Source organism: Oncorhynchus mykiss, chromosome 30 (assembly GCF_013265735.2).
Source record: "Oncorhynchus mykiss isolate Arlee chromosome 30, USDA_OmykA_1.1, whole genome shotgun sequence".
Classification (NCBI taxonomy): Eukaryota; Metazoa; Chordata; class Actinopteri; order Salmoniformes; family Salmonidae; genus Oncorhynchus; species Oncorhynchus mykiss.
In genome coordinates this window covers 45,148,539-45,172,254 of record NC_050570.1, presented here as the reverse complement: position 1 = coordinate 45,172,254, position 23,716 = coordinate 45,148,539, and the positions used below count along the sequence as shown (strand labels likewise).

The 23,716-nt window shown below is 44.0% G+C and overlaps 1 protein-coding gene and 1 non-coding gene across 2 annotated transcripts; both read right to left on the bottom strand.

Moving 5' to 3' along the window:
• Nucleotides 1-1,550: 1,550 nt before the first annotated feature.
• Nucleotides 1,551-21,889, bottom strand: LOC110521917 (U1 small nuclear ribonucleoprotein 70 kDa). The gene is made up of 10 exons (XM_021599877.2): nucleotides 21,685-21,889; nucleotides 14,426-14,579; nucleotides 14,238-14,300; nucleotides 13,965-14,019; nucleotides 13,816-13,880; nucleotides 13,488-13,550; nucleotides 13,274-13,355; nucleotides 4,524-4,625; nucleotides 4,196-4,298; nucleotides 1,551-3,914 (listed from the first exon to the last, which is right to left on the bottom strand). The coding sequence occupies exons 2-10, from the start codon at nucleotides 14,570-14,572 to the stop codon at nucleotides 3,098-3,100; spliced, it is 1,497 nt and encodes a 498-aa protein (XP_021455552.1). The 5' UTR covers nucleotides 14,573-14,579; nucleotides 21,685-21,889; the 3' UTR covers nucleotides 1,551-3,097.
• LOC118945915 lies at nucleotides 14,647-14,725 on the bottom strand. Its single transcript, XR_005041068.1, has one exon. It is a non-coding gene; the product is annotated as a small nucleolar RNA SNORD35 (small nucleolar RNA).
• Nucleotides 21,890-23,716: the final 1,827 nt, after the last annotated feature.

Below are 23,716 nucleotides of genomic sequence, written 5' to 3'. Positions count from 1 at the left end.
TCACTCTAGTGGTAGCATGAGACGGAGTCTACAACCCAGACAAGTGGCTCAGGTAGTGCAGCTCATCCAGGATGGCACATCAATGCGAGCTGTGGCAAGAAGGTTTGCTGTGTCTGTCAGCGTAGTGTCCAGAGCATGGAGGCGCTACCAGGAGACAGGCCAGTACATCAGGAGACGTGGAGAAGGCCGTAAGAGGGCAACAACCCAGCAGCAGGACCGCTACCTCCGCCTTTGTGCAAGGAGGAGCAGGAGGAGCACTGCCAGAGCCCTGCAAAATGACCTCCAGCAGGTCACAAATGTGCATGTGTCTGCTCAAACGGTCAGAAACAGACTCCATGAGGGTGGTATGAGGGCCCAACGTCCACAGGTGGGGGTTGTGCTTACAGCCCAACACCGTGCAGGACGTTTGGCATTTGCCAGAGAACACCAAGATTGGCAAATTCGCCACTGGCGCCCTGTGCTCTTCACAGATGAAAGCAGGTTCACACTGAGCACGTGACAGACGTGACAGTCTGGAGACGCCGTGGAGAACGTTCTGCTGCCTGCAACATCCTCCAGCATGACCGGTTTGGCGGTGGGTCAGTCATGGTGTGGGGTGGCATTTATTTGGGTGGCCGCACAGCCCTCCATGTGCTCGCCAGAGGTAGCCTGACTGCCATTAGGTACCGAGATCCTCAGACCCCTTGTGAGACCATATGCTGGTGCGGTTGGCCCTGGGTTCCTCCTAATGCAAGACAATGCTAGACATCATGTGACTGGAGTGTGTCAGCAGTTCCTGCAAGAGGAAGGCATTGATGCTATGGACTGGCCTGCCCGTTCCCCAGACCTGAATCCAATTGAGCACATCTGGGACATCATGTCTCACTCCATCCACTAACGCCACGTTGCACCACACTGTCCAGGAGTTGGCGGATGCTTTAGTCCAGGTCTAGGAGGAGATCCCTCAGGAAACCATCCACCACCTCATCAGGAGCATGCCCAGGCGTTGTAGGGAGGTCATACAGGCACGTGGAGGCCACACACTAATGAGCCTCATTTTGACTTGTTTTAAGGACATTACAAAGTTGGATCAGCCTGTAGTGTGGTTTTCCACTTTAATGTTGAGTGTGACTCCAAATCCAGACCTCCATGGGTTGATACATTTCATTTACATTGATAATGTGTGATTTGTCAGCACATTCAACTATGTAAAGAAAAAAGTATTTAATAAGAATATTTCTTTCCTTCATTCAGATCAGATGTGTTATTTTAGTGTTCCCTTTATTTTTTTGAGCAGTGTAGTTTACAATTCTCAAAATTTTGCTTCAAATGGTTTGTTTTTTGATTAACATCAATTTCACTCCTCAAAATGTTTACATTAGCAACTTTTATGTTTACGATGCATTTCAATTCAATGGCATGAAATTGGCTACATAAGGTACGATTGATTTAGTTTCTCCCAGTTGCTGTCCCACACTCCAGTACAGTAGGTGGCAGTAATGCACCATAAGGTTGGATGCCAACCAATGATGAACCTGGTCATTTAGATTACTGAACAGGATGACACTGACTAAATGTTTAAAAACAAAACTTTATTTCAGGAGAATCAGAACAATTCCATTGAGGGTTCCCCAGTCTTGCTTTACAGAATAAAAATGAGCAATATTTGCCAACTCTTGGACATGCACTTTGCAACACATTTCCTTACTCCCACAAACATTTTCAATAACCAGGTTTCCAGCCAACCTTTATGTGAGTAAAGGACATCGGATACAAAAAAGTAATGACAGGCCATAGACATTTTTGGGGTAAATTATCCAAATGTCAAAACAAAAAACACACTAGACAAAGTAGAATATTGTAAGTAAAATTAATTAGAAAAACAGTGGAAATGCTTTTATGCGCAAATATTGATACAATAACCATCATATTGAAGTAAACTTGGAGTCATGTGGTCCTCCCACAACAACTAGTCGGGAAAGCATGCTGTTCATTAAACTACAGATGAAATAAGTGAACTTCACAGGGTGGTGAAAGCACAAGGTAATTAGCTTGATGCTACTAACCAATAAATATCTAGGGTTTTCGTCTGGTGACATGATAATCTATGCTTGGTTGTTAAAAAAAAAAAATAATATTGTCCATATGATGTCATGTAGGCAATATGTGCGCTCTAGCCAACAGCACACAGATCGTGCTATTGGTTAGAGCACACATGCCAATACCAAAGTGAGCACACTCACTATAACGCAATCAGTGGAGTTGAAAATGTGATGAAACCCATTTAACTAGTTTTTCATTTTTGATACATGGGAATTTAACCACAAAATGCTTTTAATTTGCACTACATCACACAGCCTTTTATTTGCACCAAGTCAATAGGATGGAAACATGCGCATGTTTTTAGGCAGATTCAAGAATATGTGCATGAAAATCTGTCGCCAATTGAATGGAAACCTAGCTGTTGCTGTACATTTTCTTCAGGGTAGACATGTGTCCAGACAGTTGAGTAAGATGTTCTCAGGTTTGTACTTAAAGTAAAAGGAACATGAAGGCTCCAAAATTATGAAGGAAAAAAAAGAATCTAACAAACATGGACTCATACAAACCACATGGGGGGAAATGTTAAATAAAACCAAAACGTAACCCCAATAAAAATAAAACCCTGGTTGAATAAAGAAAAATACACCAACTGAGATTAAGAAAAAGAGAAACAAATATTTCACCCTAACTACGCCATCTCTGCCTCGCTCGTGAAGGGATTGTAATCAGACAATTAAGTACTTGACAGAGCAGAATGTGAGATTAAAGTTCCGGTTGGGGGAGAGCGTGAATGTTAAGGGACAGTGAGCACCGTTCTCAGTTTGGTACCGAGGGACGGGTTTGAAATAATTGTGGTGTGGACCTCGTCCTTGGGGTTCAAATACAGAAGAAACAAAACCCTACTTACCCTATAAAACGGACAGTTTGTTTCTTATGCCTACACAGCGCCGTTGTGGTTTCTAACAGGGCAGCAGCTCATTACAATATCCTTCACACTAACAGGGAAGGAGTATGTGAGTTTGTGTTGGATACATGTATTTTTTAAAGGAAATTAGTAAAGATGGCAAAGCCCCTCTTAATACTCTTCTGCCTGGGTCTCCACCTTGTAGCCGTTCTCATTGGAAACGTAACCCTCCCCCGATTGCACCGACTCTTGGTCCATCATCAACCCATCCTGGCTGTTCTCTTCTGGCTGGGGCGGCGCGTCGCCCTCATCCCCGTTACCCACGTCGTTCTGCTCGGCCGAGGGGAGCAGGAGAGAGCCATGCCGGTCCTCCCTGCGCTCCCCGCCACCCCGCTCCCTGTCTCTCTTATGCTCCCTGTCTTTCTCCCTGTCGCCCCTGTGCCTCTCACGGTCCCTCTCACGGTCCTTGTCCCTGTGGCTGCGCCTCCGGTCACGGTCCCGCTCCCTGTCTCTGTCCCGCTCCCTCCCGCCGCGCTCCTCTCCCACTTCCTCACCCACACTAGGCTCTTCAGGCATCCTCTCTCCTCCCTCCCCTATCATACCATCTCCTAGCACCAAGCCCTCATCACCTTCACCACCCTTGCCCCTCTCCCGGTCTCGCTTGCGCTCTCGACTGCGGCTCCTCCTCTTCCTTTCACCTTTGTCTCTGCTCCTCTCCCTGCTATGACTGTCTCCCCCTGGCCCTCCTCCCCCCCTCTCCCTCTCTCGGTCTCTCCTTCTGCCACCCCCTACACTCTCCTCTGCGGGCCCAGCCTGGACCAGACCCCTGTCACCCCTCTCCCTGGAGCGGGAGCTGCGCCTGCGTCTTTCCCGGGACCGGGACCGTCGTCTCTCGCCACCGCGCTCTTTCTCCACACCCCGTTCGCGCTCACGGCTGCGCTCTCTGCGTTCCCCTCTGGGCTCAGGTCCACGTTCGCGCTCACGTTCCCTGAGGTGAAGAGAAGGGCAAAAATAAGTCAACTGTCAAACCTCTATACAGAAATATCAAGTCAGTCAAACAACAAAATGTCCAATCCCAAATCTACCACTGGCCCATACACTCTACACAGATCTAAAATAAATTGGATTGATGTAACTAAGGAATATGGTAATAAATCTCTCGCCTTCAGATTATCCAATTCTTTCAGGTCTAATGGGTAGGGCCTATTTAAAATAGGGTGACAACCCTCCCATAGCAAACCACCCAAAGGGCCCAGTGTAGGTACTCACCCTCCAATTGGGGGATGGTCATCATAACGTGAGGTGTCGTCTCTTCCAGAGTGCTTGATGTTGACGTCAGCCCCACCTCTCCTTGTCCCACCAAGACCACCGCCTGGTTGGGGACAGAAAACAGGGCTCATGTGATACCAAAATCATTGACAGGAAATGAAAGCATTTAAAAACTGACAAAATATTTTAAAAAGGGTTCATAAAATGACCAATGCCAATATGAGAATCATCCATTCCAAAACACTGAATTCAGTGTTAAGATTTTAAATGGCATGACTGTAGTATGGATAATTATGCACCGTCACAGAGATCATGTGCAGTTCCTCACCTAGCCTGCGGGGATGCCATCCCTTCACAGTGCGGCCTCTCTCCACATCCACCAGCACTCTCCTTCCGTCGATCTTCTTCCCGTCTGCATGCTTGTAGGCAGCTGGGGGGGGGGGGGTGAGAATAAGGTAGAGAAGGGTAAGTTGGAGATCTGCGGTTTTAAAGGTAAGGTTAACAAAGAGTGCATGAATATACTGACCAGGAGCAGGTGAGGTAGTGTGGAGCTGCTCTCTGGGCAGACAGACCATGTAGTAGTAGACCTTTTTCCACCACTAAATGCTGCATTTACCTGCACATCTCTTTTTCGAAGATGCACCACAGTTTAAGTACTTTGTTGTGCAAGCACTTTACTTCAGTAAATCTTTATTTTGAAACGCTAAAGAGGGATAGAATAAAGAAATTCATTCTAGACCAAAATCACAAGTGAGCCGGTATAGCAGATAAGGTTGACAAAACCGGGGGCCTCCTGGGTGGCACAGTGGTTTAAGGCACTGCATCGCAGCGCTAGCTGTGCCACCAGACACCCTGGGTCGAGCCCAGGCTCTGTCGCAGCCGGCAGCGTCCGGGAGGTCTGTGGGGCGACGCACAATTGGCCCAGCGTCATCCGGGAGGGCTTGGCCAGCAGGGTTATCCTTGTCTCATCACGCACTAGCAACTCCTGTGGCTGGCCGGGCGCAGTGCCCGCTGACCAGGTCGCCACTGTGTTTCCTCCGACACATTGGTGCGGCTGGTTGGATGTGTGTTGTGTCAAGAAGCAGTGCGGTTGGGTTGCGTTTCAGAGGGCGCATGGCTCTTGACCTTCGCCTCTCCGTACGGGAGTTGCAGCGATGAGAAAATACTAACTATTACCAATTGGATACCACGAAATTGGGGAGATTTTAAGTTGACAACTTCCATTGAAAGCATTTATTAAAATCTCAAACCTTATTTTATTATATCAAGTTTGCCATATAATATATCCAAACAAAACATTGAAGTTAGGCATATAATGATTGCCCTGTTCAGGTGTGGTTTCTGTGGAGCACTAGAGACCGATAATTTAAATCTTACTTAGGTCCAGTAATGACCACACTACTGTTGAAGAGGGTCAACCGCTCACTGTTGAATGGCTCATTTTACCTTGAAGGTTCTAGTTTAGACCAAGGGTACGTAATACTTACATGCTGACCACACCGCTCACGTCACGTGCACAACAAAATAAATGTACACGTTATGCAATCATTTCACCCACACTGCTCGAGCATCTGTGTGGCCAGGCGCTTAAATATAAATTCTATTTGACGCTCAACGCGCTGCAAGTCCGGACTCTCCCATTTCATTGGTTTTTAGGAGCATGTACCCACGTGGATGATTGAAAGATGAACTGACGTCCACACTCCTGTTGGTTGTAGTAACGCACCGTAAAGTTAGTTGCCAACCTCCATATAAAGTCCAAAGAAGTAAAAGAGAACCCTGAGGGAGGTGGAGAGATGAGACAGGAATTTGGTTTACCGTTTTATCTGTGGATTAATTGTCGGAGTAGAGGACCTTGTGCATTTCATGTAAAATAACCCAATGTATATATCCCAAGACAAATTAGCTAACAGACTCAAGCTAGCTAGCTAAATTGCCATAAATGTTTAATGCTTTTCGACCTGTCACCAAATTAATATAATTGATTAAGAGTTTGTTTTGATATTTTAATCTGCGTGTCCTGATCACGTCTGGTGTGGGGGTACAAAAATCAACATGCGCGCGTCCGGTTTGGTCAGCGTGTTACCCTACGCGGTCCCGAGCCTGCTGCTTTTCTGTTCTACCTTATAATAGCACACCTGGTGTCCCAGGTCTAAATCAGTCTCTGATTAAGGGGAACAGGCTTCCAAGGTCCAGAGTGGAGTTTAGACCAATCAACGGTCTCGACTTGGCCCACAAATAAGCTAAAATATTACATCTAAGGTAGCAAGCAAAAATTCTGAAAATCAATTATAAACTCAGCAAAAATAAATCCTCACAGCCAAGTTTGACATTCATGTGACTAACAAAAATGGTATAATGTGTCCCTGAACAGGGGGGAGGGGGGTCAAAATCAAAAGTAACAGTTGGTATCTGGTGCATTATGTACTGCAGTGCATCTCCTCCTCATGGACTGCAACAGATTTGCCAGTTCTTGTTGTGAGATATTACCCCACTCTTCCAACAAGGCACCTGCAAGTTCCCGGACATTTCTGTGGGTAATGGTCCTAGCCCTCACCCTTCAATCCAACAGGCCCCAGACATGCTCGATGGGATTGAGGTCCGGGCTCTTCGCTGGCCATGCCAGAACACAGACATTCCTGTCTTGCAGGAAATCACGCACAGAACATGCAGTATGGCTGGTGGCATTGTCATGCTGGAGGGTAATGTCAGGATGAGCCTGCAGGAAGAGTACCACATGAGGGAGGAGGATGTCTTCTCTGTTAAGCACAGCATTGAGATTGGACTGCGCTTGTTGTCAAAGCAGGCAATGATGCTGTGACACACCGCCCAAAACCATGACGGACCCTCCACCTCGATCCCACTCCAGAGTATAGGCCTCAGTGTAACGCGCATTCCTTTGACGATAAAAGAGAATCCAACCATCACCCCTGGTGAGACAAAACCACGACTCGTCAGTGAAGAGCACTTTTTGTCAGTCCCGTCTGGTCCAGCGACGGTGGGTTTGTGCCCATAGGCGACGTTGTTGCCGGTGATGTCTAGTGAGGACCTGCCTTACTACAACAGGCCTACAAGCCCTCAGTCCAGCCTCTCTCAGCCGATTGCGGACAGTCTGAGCACTGATGGAGGGATTGTGCGTTCCTGGTGTAACTCGGGCAGTTGTTGCCATCCGGATGTACCGATCCTGTGCAGGTGTTACACGTGGTCTGCCACTGCGAGGACGATCAGCTGTCCATCCTGTCTCCCTGTAGTGCTGTCTTGGGCGTCTCACAGTACGGACATTGCAATTTATTGCCCTGGCCACATCTGTAGTCCTCATGACTCCTTGCAGCATGCCTAAGGCACATTCACGCAGAGGAGCAGGGACCCTGGGCATCTTTCTTTTGGTGTTTTCCAGAGTCAGTAGAAAGGCCTTTTTAGTGTCCTAAGTCCTCATAACTGTGACCTTAATTATCTACCATCTAAGCTGTTAGTGTCTTAATGACCGTTCCACAGGTGCATGTTCATTAATTGTTTATGGTTCATTGAACAAGAATGGGAAACAGTGTTTAAACCCTTTACAATCAAGACCTGTGAAGTTATTTGGATTTTTACTAATTATCTTTTGAAAGACAGGGTCCAGAAAAAGGGACGTTTCTTTTTTTGCTGAGTTTATATGTATACCCTTAAATTACAGTGTGCAACATGAATGGCTCATGTAGCATTGCAAAGATTTTTACATGAAACTATATTAATTTAAATAGCTCCAGTGATTTAGAAAATACCCAGCCTTTCATAACTTTAATCTCATGGGATTCTGTAAAAATGCATTAATTTAAAAGCTACGGTAATCAGATAAATAGACCATTACCAATAATGCTTTATTACTGAATACTGCGTGTCCCTAGTGGTTAGCCAACGGTTAAGAGCGTTGGGCTAGTAACCGAAAGGTCGGTGGTTCAAATCCGAGTAGACTAGGTGACAAATCTGTCAATGTGCCCTTGAGCAAACCCTAACGGCTCCTGTAAGTCGCTCTGGATAAGTGTGTCTGCTAAATGAATAAAATGTAAACAAAGTAGTCCAAGCAGTTGACAGTACTTCGTTGTGGAGTGCGTTTGAGAGCCTGCTGTGAAAAATGCTTGCGCACTTGAAATTAAAATCAGATGACAGTAATTCATGTCGCACCATATTTATGCATTTCCGCATTTTCACATCAACCTCTTACCCAGAAGGAACAGTGAATAGGCGTCACCGTGCGTCAAATCAGACACTTACCAAAGCACGTCTATCCACTTACAGGTGGAATTGGGGATTTTCTACCAGTAGCTATGTTTCCATCCAATTGGCGACAGATTTGAATGCAAATATTCTCAAATCCAAAGTAAATGCAATTTTTCCCACCAAACTGACTTGTTGCGGATTTAAAAAAAGGTGCGTGACGACGTAGTGCACACAACTTAATTTTTCGCTTAAGTTCTGATGTATAAAAATGTAAATTGAGTAGTCACAAACCTGCGTTTAATAGCAAATGTGCCTACGCTGGTCTTGGCATGTGTGCTCTAGCCAACAGATTGCATATACAGTACGGATAGGCTAGTCTACACGAGATAATGGATGAGATAATATTTTGTCACGGCAGTCAAACATCGATCATCATGTCACAAGCATAAGACCCTCGATATTTATTGGAAAGGAAAATCAAGCTTATCGCCGTGCACTTTTCACCACACATATTTTATCGGTAGCCTATCAAACTGAATGGTTTCCCCAATTCGTAATGGGAGGACCACATACACACACTATATAGTCATTTGATAAGATTATTATTACAATCAATATTTTGCACAAAAGGCATTTACACCGCAATTTCGCACATAATTCAATTTTATAGACAAAGATCCCACCATGCCAAACTAACAAATTCTGTGACACATTGGTTTGAGTTCCTGAATATTTACTCTGATTGCCAGAGTACACAACCTTGTATGGCAATGCTGCAATCTTCTTACCCAATATATGTTGTGCTTCAGACTATATTGAGACTAGAGTAAATTAGGTTGCCTTACATACAACCTCTGACCTTGTAATACTGGTCTAGAGGGGGAGATATAGGGGAGGGGTCATCTCAATACGAGCCAATGTTAAATGTGACCATGTTCACATACCTTAGTGGGAGTTTTATGGGCTGCTGTGTTTGTTTTTCACCAACTATCTTACCACCGCCTGGACACGAGCGCAGTGTCGGACTCAGAACCTCTCAGAGCATAGGGCTTCCAGTTGCAAGTCAACATGGCAGGCTCCTGCCAGATTTACCACATAGAAGCTGCAGCTTCTGAATCAAACTCAGAACACACACAAATATATACTCCCTTGGCCCAGACAGTCTTGGGATCAGTCTATTATGACCGAAGAATTCGGCGAGATCCATGATGACCCATCCTGGCCTCTACACTGGTCTGCTCTGCTGTGGTAGACGATCCAATGGGAAACGGCACAGAGGACTCTTTCCTCTTTATATCCAATCAGAGGGCCTTACCAGAACCACTCACTTTCATAGCCAATCTGAGGGCCTTACCAGAACCCTCTCTAGAGCATGGCAAATTATCGCTGTACTTTAATGACATCTCACACGTTTATACTACCCAGGGGGCCTTACCACAACCCCTCACTAACCTAACCAATCCAGGTTTGTCTTACCACAAACCATAACCTTCTCAACCAATCAGACAGGACTTTACTCAAACGGGGGTTGCCTTACCTCGACCCCAAAAACGACTCGAAAACATGGCCTAAATACAATCTTACTATACAAGCACACATACGGTGCATATCCAAAAAATATTTTTTTAAGAAACAGAAAGGTATGTATCTACAGAAAATTGGATGTGTTTGGTGTAGGCTAGAATAAATGTAGGCTAGTAAAAGTGGTGACATGTTTCCTCACTAGACTGGTTCTATTAGCTGTATACACGGGATCCTTGCTATCAGCTGTGCTAAAGAGATCTGGGGGTGAGATGACTGCCATGTCTGAATGAGCTACCGCTATGCTCTTGTTGGCATCTGCTCTTGCCTAGTTATATAGTAGGGACAAAGCTAAATGTGCGCATAAGTATGTGCCTTGCTGTAAAAGTGTTTAGAGTCCCTTCGTAACCCTATTCCATTAAAGCCAGCTCAACGCACACAAGAAAGGACCTTAACTTACAATGCTAGGGGATTTTGTTTTGGACGTGTGGTCTTTTTGATGCAATGTTATGCAATATATTGCCCTTTTCTTAATGATTATGCAAGAGACAACTTGATAAAATGCTGTTTCAGACAACTAAAATACTCAAATAGTAAAAGCACTTCGGTCTATTTGTAAAAAACAAAGTGCTAAAATGGATACATCTGAGGTGGCTTTAACACAAAAGGAAAACTCATAGGGCACCCAATAACTGACTAATGGCCTGGGGGGGTGCATTCAATGGTCAAAGCACCAGCGCCATCTTATTAATGTCAATATTGTTCAAGCAACATAAGCAGCTTCAAACAAAAATGTGCTTTGCCCATTGAACGTAGCTCCTCTTCCCTAAATAGGATGGAGGGTGGAAAGAAAGCTTACCCATCATACAAACCCATCATACCAACCATATACTGAGCTGTGGTAGTAGGGTGTAGATGTATCATAACCATCATCATCATCATCATCATCATCATCTGCAAGCCAGCTCTGGCCAATAGCCATCACAGATAGGCGGCTGCAGTGGCAATGAGAACAACAAACAATTAATACACTGCAGAGCCAGCATAGACATCCCCTCAAGTCAACCCTCACCTGAGTCACATCATACCAAGGGTGGGTGACCCTGGTCCCGGGGAACACTACTCCCTGTCTGTTCATTGCACCATGGGTGCATGACCCTAAGTGTTCCAGCAATTAATCAGTGGCTGCTTTTCAGGCCAGCTACATTGCAGTCGCTCTGTGTGGATACTTGCCTCATCACCGACTAGCAGTCAGGCATCCGATTCTTATTTTATATGATTAGCTGATATGTAAAACACCTACCCAGGTGATGTGATATCTGGCAAGTGACTGCAATGTAGTCGGCCTGGAAGGTAGCCAGTAAGTAGCAATCTTAGAGGCCAGATTTAGACCGGGAACACCCGCCTGCCTGAATTTAAATACGATAATTTAAATACGATAAATGACAATAATGCCAGGACCAGGGTGGAGGACCACTGATATGAGCTGATAGAAATGGCCTAGTGTCACACAAAAGCACAGAGAGGAGGGTACCCAAGTTAACCAGACAAGTTGGGAGGGGGGGGGGGGGTACTAGCCTGTTGGTGGCCTGTAGCGTGGTCCAACCAGGGAACCCACCCGTTCCACAGAGGACTTAACACTAATCATTACAGGCCTAACCTAATGCAAGCAAAGGCATTCAAGGTGACCAGAAGAACAAGGCTTAGAAGTTGTTTATACATACAAGACATAGGCCAAATCTTCCCACCGAATGGCACCGCCACATAGAAGTGCCATGGCTGGACTAACTGCACTCACTCAGACAAGTGCAGTACAGAAACCCTTTCTTGAGTTAGTCAAGAGGTCATCATGCTCCACAAACACAAGACAGACGTCACACAAACCTCACTCAGCACCTTGTTTCCCCTAATTAATAACATAGCCATTCTAAACTCAAAGTTCTGAAAATAAAAAGGATGGATGGATTTTGGTGACCCTTGTGTTCAGAGTTATACCTTCAACTTGTATGGACTGTGGATCCATATTTTTAACCCCCTTGCCAGTAGGCTTGGGCGTTATACCGTATACCGGGGTATTTGGAAAAAGACAAGGATGGTTTTTCCATACTGTTGAAATAATTTCTTTCAAATTTGATACATTTTAACATTTGTAGCTACTTAAGTAAATACCTGCAGTCAACTTGTACAATACATTAGGAGATAAACATTGAGTTCTTAATTTCACCCGTTACATTATAATGCAGCTTACTGTAGTCCCCTGTCATGTGGTGTTTGTTTACAAGCACACAACTACGAGAGACCGGAGCCTTGGGAGTCATTCACTGTTGTGCCGCATGAGCCAGGTGATCTAATTACAGAAGGTCTAAAAGTTCTCCTCTGTGTTTGGTTGGCTAATTTAGTAGCTAGTTAGCCATCTAGCTAAGTGGTTAGCTTCTTCCAAAAATCAAGCATTCGCTTGGTAACAGCAGATAATCCCCTCCTGGATCAAGAGCCTTGTTGGCATATATTGGTTTTGTGCATGCAGCAAACTGTGTAGCATTTGAGTTACTTGTATAGTTTAGGTCAGAAACTGTACAAAATGTTCACAATGCGGCTAGCATTCAATGGAATTTTACATGTACTTGTTAGCAATGCTAACCTTCAGATTAGAGTATCAGTGGGTTTTGAAAACAGCACCGCTTGGGTTCAGTGCCAGTATTACCGAATATCCCAGTATGACAAGGTCATTATGAAAGCATGACAATCTGGATACCGCCCAAGCCTACTTGTCAGCTAGTTCTTGTCTGACTCTTTTCATACCATTGTTCCAATCCAAACCATACTCTGGATACTTTCCATTCAACATGTCCTCGCAGCATCATCAGACCAGCGCAGAACAGCTCAGTGTGCCTCAGCAGTGTGAACATTTTATTTTTTTAAATTTGGCAGATATTAAGAGTGGGCCTAGACCTATGGATAGATGTAAAACCAACACCCATCCTGGCCCGTCAATGGGAAATCACACCAGGGACAGCATAAGCTGCTAGTGCAGTACAGAAAGAAAAAAACACTTTAAAAACAGAGCCTAGTCAGTTTGCACCATAAAAAAGGTGCTATTCAGTAAAGAGGCTTCCTCGTACACTGGGCAAGAGTATAAGGTGCTGATGTTAACTAATAGTCAGCAACACCAACTGCTACAACTTCTAAAGCTATAGTGAAATTACAACCATTTGTAAGCTGCCACAATCTGGTGCCGTCGTCATTTCTCACTTACACGAGTCCTTCAACAAATACTATCCCACCTACGTACCCTCCCAGCATTCAGACACCCATTTGAGATGGTGGGTTATAAGGGGGTTGGTCTCTCGTGGTACTCACAGTGCATGTCTCTCTCGTGCTCGTACTCTATGAAGGCGTAGCCTCTGGGCTTCCCTGACCGCTTGTTGTAGACTATGTAGATCTGGAAGAGAGAGCAACTATAATAAAGCTAGCTGAACAAGCTGGGGGGGGGGCAAGAGGACCAACTGCCACTAACAAATGGCCAATAAGTTGTATTGTAAAACCAATGGGTGGTTTGGGAGACAAAACTTACCCTTTTGATGGGTCCATAGACCTCAAACTCACGGCGAAGCTTGGATTCCGTTGTGTCATAATTCTGCAGCAATGATAACAGTTAACATCGATCACATGTGCCAAATACAAAAGGTGTAAACTTCACTGGCAGCTTGGTCTTAGAATTGTCCTCAGAACACACTTCTGTCTTTCATACCATTCGATAACAAAGCATCTGCATTTTCTTTCATTATATTGTGGTGTATGTGTGCTTCATTTGTTATTAATCACTACCCGGTTTAAGTATCAATGGCCAAAACAGGATGGAAGGTAAAGATGCCATGGAAGAGCCTGTATAATGCACTTACAACACGAGCCACAAACAGGGTCTTGAAGGCATCCCCCTGAGCATTGGGGTCATTGTGTGGATCCCCTAGAAGGCAGAAGCCAATATTACAACATGACTTCAACTTTCAGAAAATCCTATGAATGTCACAAGCTCATCATGTCAACTTACAGAGTTTCAGTTCTGTCTCCACAACCGTCTGCCTCCTCTCGATCTTCTCCCTCCTCTGTAAAACAGACACAGGTTAGCTAGGCCCCTCAGACTCAAACCCCAAATGGGTACTGTACATGTACATTAAAGCCATGTACATTAAAGCCATGTACTAGTACAACCTACTGAAGATTCCAAGTTATCCAATCTCATTCAGATACGCATTGAGGTTTCAGAGACTAAAAGTGAAAGAAAATGTCCAAAAGAAAGTAACCCCTCTTCCAATTGTCTCACCTTTCTCTCCAACCTCTCATCACGAGTTTCTGCCCTAGTAGGGGGAGGGGCATCTCTGGGATCCTATCAAAACAGTCCAAAAGTTAGGCTAAGAAAAGCTAGAGGGCCAAAGGCATTCAATCAAATAGCCAACTATCCATCTCATTAATGAAGAGTAATTGCACAAGAACTAGGTAGGTTTGCCTTACCTCAAAGTGCCTGATGAAGGGAGCGATGCCACAGTATGGTTGGTTGTGGTGTTTCTCATGTGGAAGCTTCTCCAACTGGGTCAGAAATGGTATGGGGTCCCGCGGTGCAAATAGGGCCAGCAGATTGGGGGGTAAAAACTGGGTCATCTTTCACCTGCAGCGAGAAAACGACATGTTTAGTTTACATACTACATAGTAACTAATAATATGCAGACATGGAGTTGGTTGCATCAGTGTTGTCATTAGGCAGTGTGGACAGAGCCACAAAGGCTTGGAAGACCATTGCGATAACCATGTGCAGCTAAATTTCTTCTGCAAAGCTAGCTAAATGATTTCCATGTAGCTAGCAAGGTAAGGCAACATCTTATTTTGATGTGTGGAACTAGCTTCGAAGCTAGTGTCGAAAACTGATCAATGTTGCCAAACAATGCTCAAATCTTCCCATTTTCAAGGAAAATGAAGGCCGGAAAGTCACAGGTTAACCTGTTGAACCTATAGGGGCGCTGTGTCATTATTGGATAAAAAGACGTGCCCGTTTTAAGCGCAATATTTTGTCACGAAAAGATGCTCGACTATGCATGGAATTGACAGCCTTGGAAAGAGACAACTCTGACGTCTCCAAAACTGCAAAGATATTATCTGTGCGTGCCCCAGAACTAATGCAACAGGCGAAACCAAGATGAAGTTTCATACAGGAAATGCCCCGGATTCTGAAGGAGCTGTGTTCCAATGTCTCCTTATATGGCTGTGAATGCGCCAGGAATGAGCCTGCGCTTTCTGTCTATTCCCCGAGGTGTCTGCAGCATTGTGACGTGTTTGTAGGCATATCATTGGAAGATTGACCATAAGAGACTACATTTACCCGGTGTCCCGCCCGGTGTCCTGTGTGCGTAATCTGTAGGTCCATGCGCGTTCCATTTCTTCAGAATTGAAAGTAAACTGCCACGATGGATTTTATCGTCGATAGATATGTGAAAAACACCTTGAGGAGTGATTCTAAACATCGTTTGCCATGTTTCTGTCGATATTATGGAGTTAATTTGGAAAAAAGTTTAAATGACTTTTTTTTTCTTACCCAAACGTGATGAACAAAACGGAGCGGTTTCTCCTACACAAATAATATTTTTTGTAAAAACGGAACATTTGCTATCTAACAGAGTCTCCTCATTGAAAACATCTGAAGTTCTTCAAAGGTAAATGATTTTATTTGAATGCTTTTATGGTTTTTGTGGAAAATGTTGCATGCTAAATGCTAGGCTTAATGCAATGCTAGGCTATCAATACTCTTACACAAATGCTTGTTTAGCTATGGTTGAGAAGCATATTTTGAAAATCTGAGATGACAGTGTTGTTAACAAAAGGCTAAGCTTGAGAGCAAATAGATTCATTTAATTTCATTTGCGATTTTCATGAATAGTTAACGTCGCGTTATGGTAATGAGCTTGAGTCTGTATTCACGATCCCGGATCCGGGATGGGGAGATCAGAGGTTAACGTTAACTCGCCAACATGAGATTTCTCCCCCAAAAACATTTACAAGGATAGCTAGCTAGCAGAAAGTGAATGCTTTAGGCTGATACACCACAAAATTAAAAATTAAAAACACAACAACTTAAGATTTTACTGAGTTACAGTTCATATTAAGGAAATCAGTCAATTGAAATAAAAAAAAGCATTAGGACGTCATCTTTGGATTTCACAACTGAAAATACAGATGTAGCTGTTAGCGATACCACGGAAAAAAGGACGTGGATCAGAAAACCAGTCAGTATCTGGCATGACCATTTGCCTCATGCAGTGCAGTTGATTGTGGCCTGTGGAATATTGTCCCACTCCTCAATGGCTGTGCGAAATTGCTGGATATTGGCGGGAACTGGAACACGCTGTCGTACACATCGATCCAGAGCATCCCAACATGATCAATGGGTGACATGTCTGGTGAGTATGCAGGCCATGGAAGAACCGACATTTTCAGCTTCCTGGAATTGTGTACAGATCCTTGCGACATGGGGCCGTGCATTATCATGTTGTGCCATTCATCCATCACTCCATGTTTCGACAATGGGCCTCAGCATCTCATCACTGTATCTCTGTGCATTCAAATTGCCATCGATAAAATGCAATTGTGTTAGCTGTCCGTAGCGAATGCCAGCTCGTACCATAAACCCACCGCTATCATGGGGCACCCTATTCACAACGTTGACGAACCGCTCACCCACACATGCTGTCTGCAATCTGCCCGGTACAGTTGAAACAGGGATTAATCCATGAAGGGCACACTTCTCCAGCATGCCAGTGGCCATCGAAAGGGCGCATTTGCCCACTGAAGTCAGTTACAATTTGGACATGTTGCAGCAGTGTATAGAATGGAGATCGCACAATATGAGAAATGTACAGGAGGGCATAGTCAGAGGGAGTGTACAGTTAGGATAGAGAAAGCACTGTGGGGATGCCCATGCACTTGGGGATCAAAAGTGCCCCGAGAAACAGGTTGAGATTGCCAGAGTTCGAGTGGTGCAAAAAGCAGCCTATGTTGAGGCAGTGAATAGAGCAGAGAATAGCCCGAGGGTGAGAGAGAGTCAACTGGGAGCCCCCGAGTGAGTAGGATTTCTTGCATTTATAGCCATGGTGATCAACTACACTGAATAGAGGTCGACCGATTATGATTTTTCAATGCCGATACCGATTATTGGAAGACCAAAAAAAGCCGATACGATTAATCTGCCAATTTTATTTATATATTACACACACACACATACATAACTGGGGCAAAAACGTATTTAGTCAGCCACCAATTGTGCAAGTAGGTACACTTCAACTATGACAGACAAAATGAGGGGGAAAAACAATCCAGAAAATCACATTGTAGGATTTTTAATGAATTTATTTGCTAATTATGGTGGAAAATAAGTATTGTCAATAACAAAAGTTTCTCCATACTTTGTCATTTCCAACAAAGGGTATATAACAGAGGTCAAATGTTTTTTCTGTAAGTCTTCAAAGTTTTCACACACTGTTGCTGGTATTTTGGCCCATTCCTCCATGCAGATCTCCTCTAGAGCAGTGATGTTTTGAGGCTGTTGCTGGGCAACACAGACTTTCAACTCCCTCCAAAGATTTATGGGGTTGAGATCTGGAGACTGGCTAGGCCACTCCAGGACCTTGAAATGCTTCTTACGAAGCCACTCCTTCGTTGCCCAGGCGGTGTGTTTGGAATCATTGTCATGCTGAAAGACCCGTTTCATCTTCAATGCCCTTGCTGATGGAAGGAGGTTTTCACTCAAAATCTCATGATACATGGCCCCATTCATTATTTCCTTTACACGGATCAGTCGTCCTGGTCCTTTTGCAGAAAAACAGCCCCAAAGCATGTTTCCACCCCCATGCTTCACAGTAGGTATGGTGTTCTTTGGCTGCAACTCAGCATTCTTTGTCCTCCAAACATGAGTTGAGTTTTTACCGAAAAGTTATATTTTGGTTTCATCTGACCATATGACATTCTCCCAATCTTCTTCAGGATCATCCAAATGCTCTCTAGCAAACTTCAGACGGGCCTGGACATGTACTGGCTTAAGCAGGGGGACACATCTTGCACTGCAGGATTTGAGTCCCTGGCAGCGTAGTGTTACTGATGGTAGGCTTTGTTACTTTGGTCCCAGCTCTCAGCAGGTCATTCACTAGGTCCACTAGGTGGTTCTGGGATTTTTGCTCGCCGTTCTTGTGATCATTTTGACCCCACGGGGTGAGATCTTGCGTGGAGCCCCAGATCGAGGGAGATTATCAGTGGTCTTGTATGTCTTCCATTTCCTAATAATTGCTCCCACAGTTGATTTCTTCAAACCAAGCTGCTTAACCATTGCAGATTCAGTCTTCCCAGCCTTGTGCAGGTCTACAATTTTGTTTCTGGTGTCCTTTGACAGCTCTTTGGTCTTGGCCATAGTGGAGTTTGGAGTGTGACTGTTTCAAATCAAATTTTATTTGTCACATACACATGGTTAGCAGATGTTAATGCGAGTGTAGCGAAATGCTTGTGCTTCTAGTTCCGACAATGCAGTAATAACCAACAAGTAATCTAACTAACAATTCCAAAACTACTGTCTTATACACAGTGTAAGGGGATAAAGAATATGTACATAAAGATATATGAATGAGTGATGGTACAGAGCAGCATAGGCAAGATACAGTAGATGGTATCGAGTACAGTATATACATATGAGATAAGTATGTAAACAAAGTGGCATAGTTAAAGTGGCTAGTGATACATGTATTACATAAAGATGCAGTAGATGATATAGAGCACAGTATATACGTATACATATGAGATGAATAATGTAGGGTATGTAAACATTATATTAGGTAGCATTGTTTAAAGTGGCTAGTGATATATTTTACATAATTTCCCATTATTAAAGTGGCTGGAGTTGAGTCAGTGTGTTGGCAGCAACCACTCAATGTTAGTGGTGGCTGTTTAACAGTCTGATGGCCTTGAGATAGAAGCTGTTTTTCAGTCTCTCGGTCCCAGCTTTGATGCACCTGTACTGACCTCGCCTTCTGGATGATAGCGGGGTGAACAGGCAGTGGCTCGGGTGGTTGATGTCCATGATGATCTTTATGGCCTTCCTGTGACATCGGGTGGTGTAGGTGTCCTGGAGGGCAGGTAGTTTGCCCCCGGTGATGCGTTGTGCAGACCTCACTACCCTCTGGAGAGCCTTACGGTTGTGGGCGGAGTAGTTGCCGTACCAGGCGTTGATACAGCCCGCCAGGATGCTCTCGATTGTGCAGCTGTAGAAGTTTGTGAGTGCTTTTGGTGACAAGCCGAATTTCTTCAGCCTCCTGAGGTTGAAGAGGCCCTGCTGCGCCTTCTTCACGATGCTGTCTGTGTGAGTGGACCAATTCAGTTTGTCTGTGATGTGTATGCCGAGGAACTTAAAACTTACTACCCTCTCCACTACTGTTCCATCGATGTGGATAGGGGGGTGTTGAGGACAGGTGTCTTTTATACTGATAACGAGTGGAGGACAGAGGAGCCTCTTAAAGAAGGTCTGTGAGAGCCAGAAATCTTGCTTGTTTGTAGGTGACCAAAAACTTATTTTCCACCATAATTTACAAATAAATTCATTAAATTCTACAATGTGATTTTCTGGATTTTTTTCTTTTTTTGTCTGTCATAGTTGAAGTGTACCTATGATGAAAATTACAGGCCTCTCATCTTTTTAAGTGGGAGAACATGCACAATTGGTGGCTGACTAAATACCTTTTGCCCCACAGTACATACACACACAATAATGACAATTACAACAATACCGAATGAACACTTATTTGAACTAAATATAATACATCAATAAAAATCTATTTAGTCTCAAATAAATAATGAAACATGTTCAATTTGGTTTAAATAATGCAAAAACAAAGTGTTGGAGAAGTAAAAGTGCAATATGTGCCATGTAAAAAAGCTAACGTTTAAGTTCCTTGCTCAGAACATGAGAAAGCTGGTGGTTCCTTTTAACATGAGTCCAATATTCCCAAGTAATAAGTTTTAGGTTGTAGTTATTATAGGACTATTTCTCTCTATACCATTTGTTTTTCATATACCTTTGACTATTGGATGTTCTTATAGGCACTTCAGTATGGCCAGCCAAATCTCGGGAGTTGATAATCTTGAAGTCATAAAAGTCATAAACAGAAGTCATAAACAGCACAAATGTTTGAAGCATTGAGAAGAGCTGCTGGCAAACGCAGTAAAGTGCTGCATATACCCTGACTGTTGCACAGAACGCAAGAGAAGTGACAATTTCCCTAGTTAAAATAAATTAATGTTAGCAAGTAAATATTAACTAAATATGCAGGTTTAAAATGTTTTAGTTGTGTAATGATTTTAAGAAAGGCATTGATGTTTAGGTACACATTGGTGCAACGAGTGCTTTTTCGCAAATGCGCTTGTTAAATCACCCGTTTGGAGAAGTAGACTGTGATTCAATGATAATCAATGCGGTGCCTGTTAATTTATATGCCAGACAGGACAAGCTAGATAAACTAGTAATATCAACCATGTTGATACTAATCAACTAGTGATTGTTAAAACTGGTTGTTTTTTTATAAGATACGTTTAATGCTAGTTAGCACCTTACCTTGGCTCCTTGCTGCACTCGCATAACAGGTCAGCCTGCCACGCAGTCTCCTCGTGAAGTGCAATGTAATCGGCCATGATCGGTGTCCAAAAATGCAGATTACCGATTGTTATAATAGGCCCTAATTAAATCAGCCATTCCGATTAATCGGTCAACCTCTAATACTGATGGAGCAGAAATCACAGAAGATACATGGTAGTTGCAGCAGCAGATAAATATTTGGGTGTAAGATTTTAACACAGAAGATCTGCAGTACGTTGAGAGAAGGGGTTCCATTCTCCCAGGCCTAGTGTAGGAAAATGTAGGGTCAAAGTAGTGGGATGGGTTGGTCGGTTTTGGGGAATAGTTTATAGGTGTAAGGTAAAGTTAAACAGTGGTGCAATTGAAGTTTCCATTCGCTTTTTATTATATTTTCTCGGTGACCAAAATGTGCAATCCACACTGACCTGTGAAAGCAGAGAACAGAGTCTACTTCTGCTGGATAACCACACAATGAGAACCCGCTATTACACAAACAGTTAATTTTTAGAATCCCTACTGTTGACCAATGAGCAACGAAGGGGCGTTGACTTTTGCACCGAACTTGTGAAAAACAAATGTTCGCACGAACAGCCTAAAAAATGAACTAACGGGATGCCTCCCCCCTCAAGCATCCCATTAATCTCTGCGTGTACATAGCGCAGGGAGAGTCCTTCGAATTGCACCTTCAAGACTAAAACGAACAAAAATGTCACAAAATTCCGTAATATATGCACCAACTGTTCCGGATAAGGACGCCTTTAGAACAAGCATTTCGTTATACATGGTTAGCAAATGTTATTGCGAGTGTATGTGACCAATACAATTTGATTAGATTAGTCTGGCTTCCGACGAGACACCTCAGTGGGCTAACTGAGGCTAACAACGCAGTCAAACAATGGACCTTAGCCAATCCACCAAAGCTTTAAGCTAGTTAACTACAGAAATACCAGATACCTAAAATGAAATATGGTGCAAATGTGGTACATTTTAACAGGTCTAGTTCGGTTAACTAAACTGGTATATGTAACGTTATCTACCAAAACGCTAACCACTGTCCAGCGTAGGCCTCGTGCCTCCACTCAGGGACACTACACATTTCTGGCCCACTCACCTTAACTCTTCATTCAATCCCTTTAAAACTCAGAGAGCCCGAATCAGGCAACGTGGAATAAGAGCGTGCACTCTAATTGTTCAACGCAAGATGTTTCCCCACAGTTGAATATACTTGAGCTTCAGCTTGGTTAGCTTCTTGCCAGAAAAAATATTTGTCCTCAACTTAAAATGGCGGGATGACGTAAAGCGACAACACTGTCGCGACAGTTCCTCTAATGTTTCACGAAGCTTCGGGATAATTTACGTGAGACCTGGTTTCCACAGAGAGGATGGGGAAGAGAGAGGCCCAACTCCGCGGAAATCTGTCTCCCTCCAGCAGATGGCGATGTTTCGTTGTTTCGCCTACATGGTAGGGACTTTCTGTATGGAGGTCAATGAAAGTGTTGAAATATGGCTTATTTGCTACGTGAGGTTTATTTGATTGAATAGATGTTTCATACTGCTTACGTTGTTACGAATGTACTGATATAAATAGGACACGTAACATCCCGGCAACTTTGTGAAAAATCGGAATGGTCTCGAGATGGATATGCATATTCATGGTATGAGGCTAGTGGCAGTGTTGGGCCTACAAAGCCAAAGTCCCCTGATGGGTGAGCGTAATATACAAGGAAATTCTCAAAGCTGTTAATGAGAACCTTGACAACCTTGTACCTAGCCGGTGGGGATTTGGGTGGGGTGCCCCCACCCAGGTAGTGGCAGTGCTGGCAACACTAGCTGCAGTAACCCATGGGGAGGGGGTCACACTCAAGACAATCAGAGACTGGATAAATTACTGTGGCCCTGGTGGCACGGAATAATCAAAGGTCTGACTGCACAGAGATACTTGGGAAAATGATCACAACGGGGGACCAGCGTGTGTGTGTTTCAGGGGAACGGGGTGTACCTGATCTCCAACAGCTAGGACTTGACATTGATTAATACAATTGACATATTTTTGCCAATTTTTTTTGCTAAATTCTGCATGCCTTCTCAAACAACTGCAACTGTCTTCACACATCAAGGCCTTTCTTGAGTTGGGCTCGGGGATGGAACAACTGTTGAACATCTGAGCTTGTGGTTGTTTGTGGGGGAGAGGGGTCGAGTGTGTACGAGTATGTGTGTGTGTGTGTATGTATCCCACATCTGTTGCTATGGGGTTATGATGTTAGGGACAATATACAGTGCCTTGCGAAAGTATTCGGCCCCCTTGAACTTTGCGACCTTTTGCCACATTTCAGGCTTCAAACGCCCAATTTTTCAGTTTTTGATTTGTTAAAAAAGTTTGAAATATCCAATAAATGTCGTTCCACTTCATGATTGTGTCCCACTTGTTGTTGATTCTTCACAAAAAAATACAGTTTTATATCTTTATGTTTGAAGCCTGAAATGTGGCAAAAGGTCGCAAAGTTCAAGGGGGCCGAATACTTTCGCAAGGCACTGTAGGATGAATCACAATAATTGTTTCCTAAAATAATAATTGCTTGCCAAAAATGTAACCTTTGTAATGGCAATACTGCTTCTAGGTAACAAACCTTTGCATGAACTGCCTGTCACGCCCTGACCTTAGAGAGCCTTTTAGTGTCTCTATTTGGTTTGGTCAGGGTGTGATTTTGGTGGGCATTCTATGTTCTGTTTTCTATGTTTTTCTTTTTTTATGTTTTGGCCGGGTATGGTTCTCAATCAGGGACAGCTGTCTATTGTTGTCTCTAATTGGGAATCATACTTAGGCAGCTTTTTCCCTTCTGCCATTGTGGGAGGTTGTCTTTGTTAGGGGCACTATAGCCTTTGTAAGCTTCACGGTCGTTTTTGGTATTTCTTGTTTTGTTGGTGACATTTTAACAAATAAAATAAAATGTACGCTCACCACGCTGCACCTTGGTCTCATTCCGACGATGGCCGTGACAGAACCTCCCACCACCAAGGGACCAAGCAGCGTGGCCAGGAGGAGCATGGATCCTGGGCCCGGAAGAAGAGCACGGAAGAAGAGCGAGTGGAGGACATCTTGGACATGGGAGCATGTTATGGCAGGGGACAAGGGAGGAACGACA

What these genes read in the sequence shown, in the direction of transcription:
- LOC110521917 (XM_021599877.2), bottom strand. Translation starts at nt 14,572, where the DNA reads ATGACCCAGTTTTTACCCCCCAATCTGCTGGCCCTATTTGCACCGCGG. An exon ending in ATGAGAGGTTGGAGAGAAAG is followed by an intron (nt 14,020 to 14,237) that starts GTGAGACAATTG and finishes TCTGTTTTACAG; the next exon opens with AGGAGGGAGAAGATCGAGAG. An exon ending in ATGGCATCCCCGCAGGCTAG is followed by an intron (nt 4,299 to 4,523) that starts GTGAGGAACTGC and finishes GTCCCCAACCAG; the next exon opens with GCGGTGGTCTTGGTGGGACA.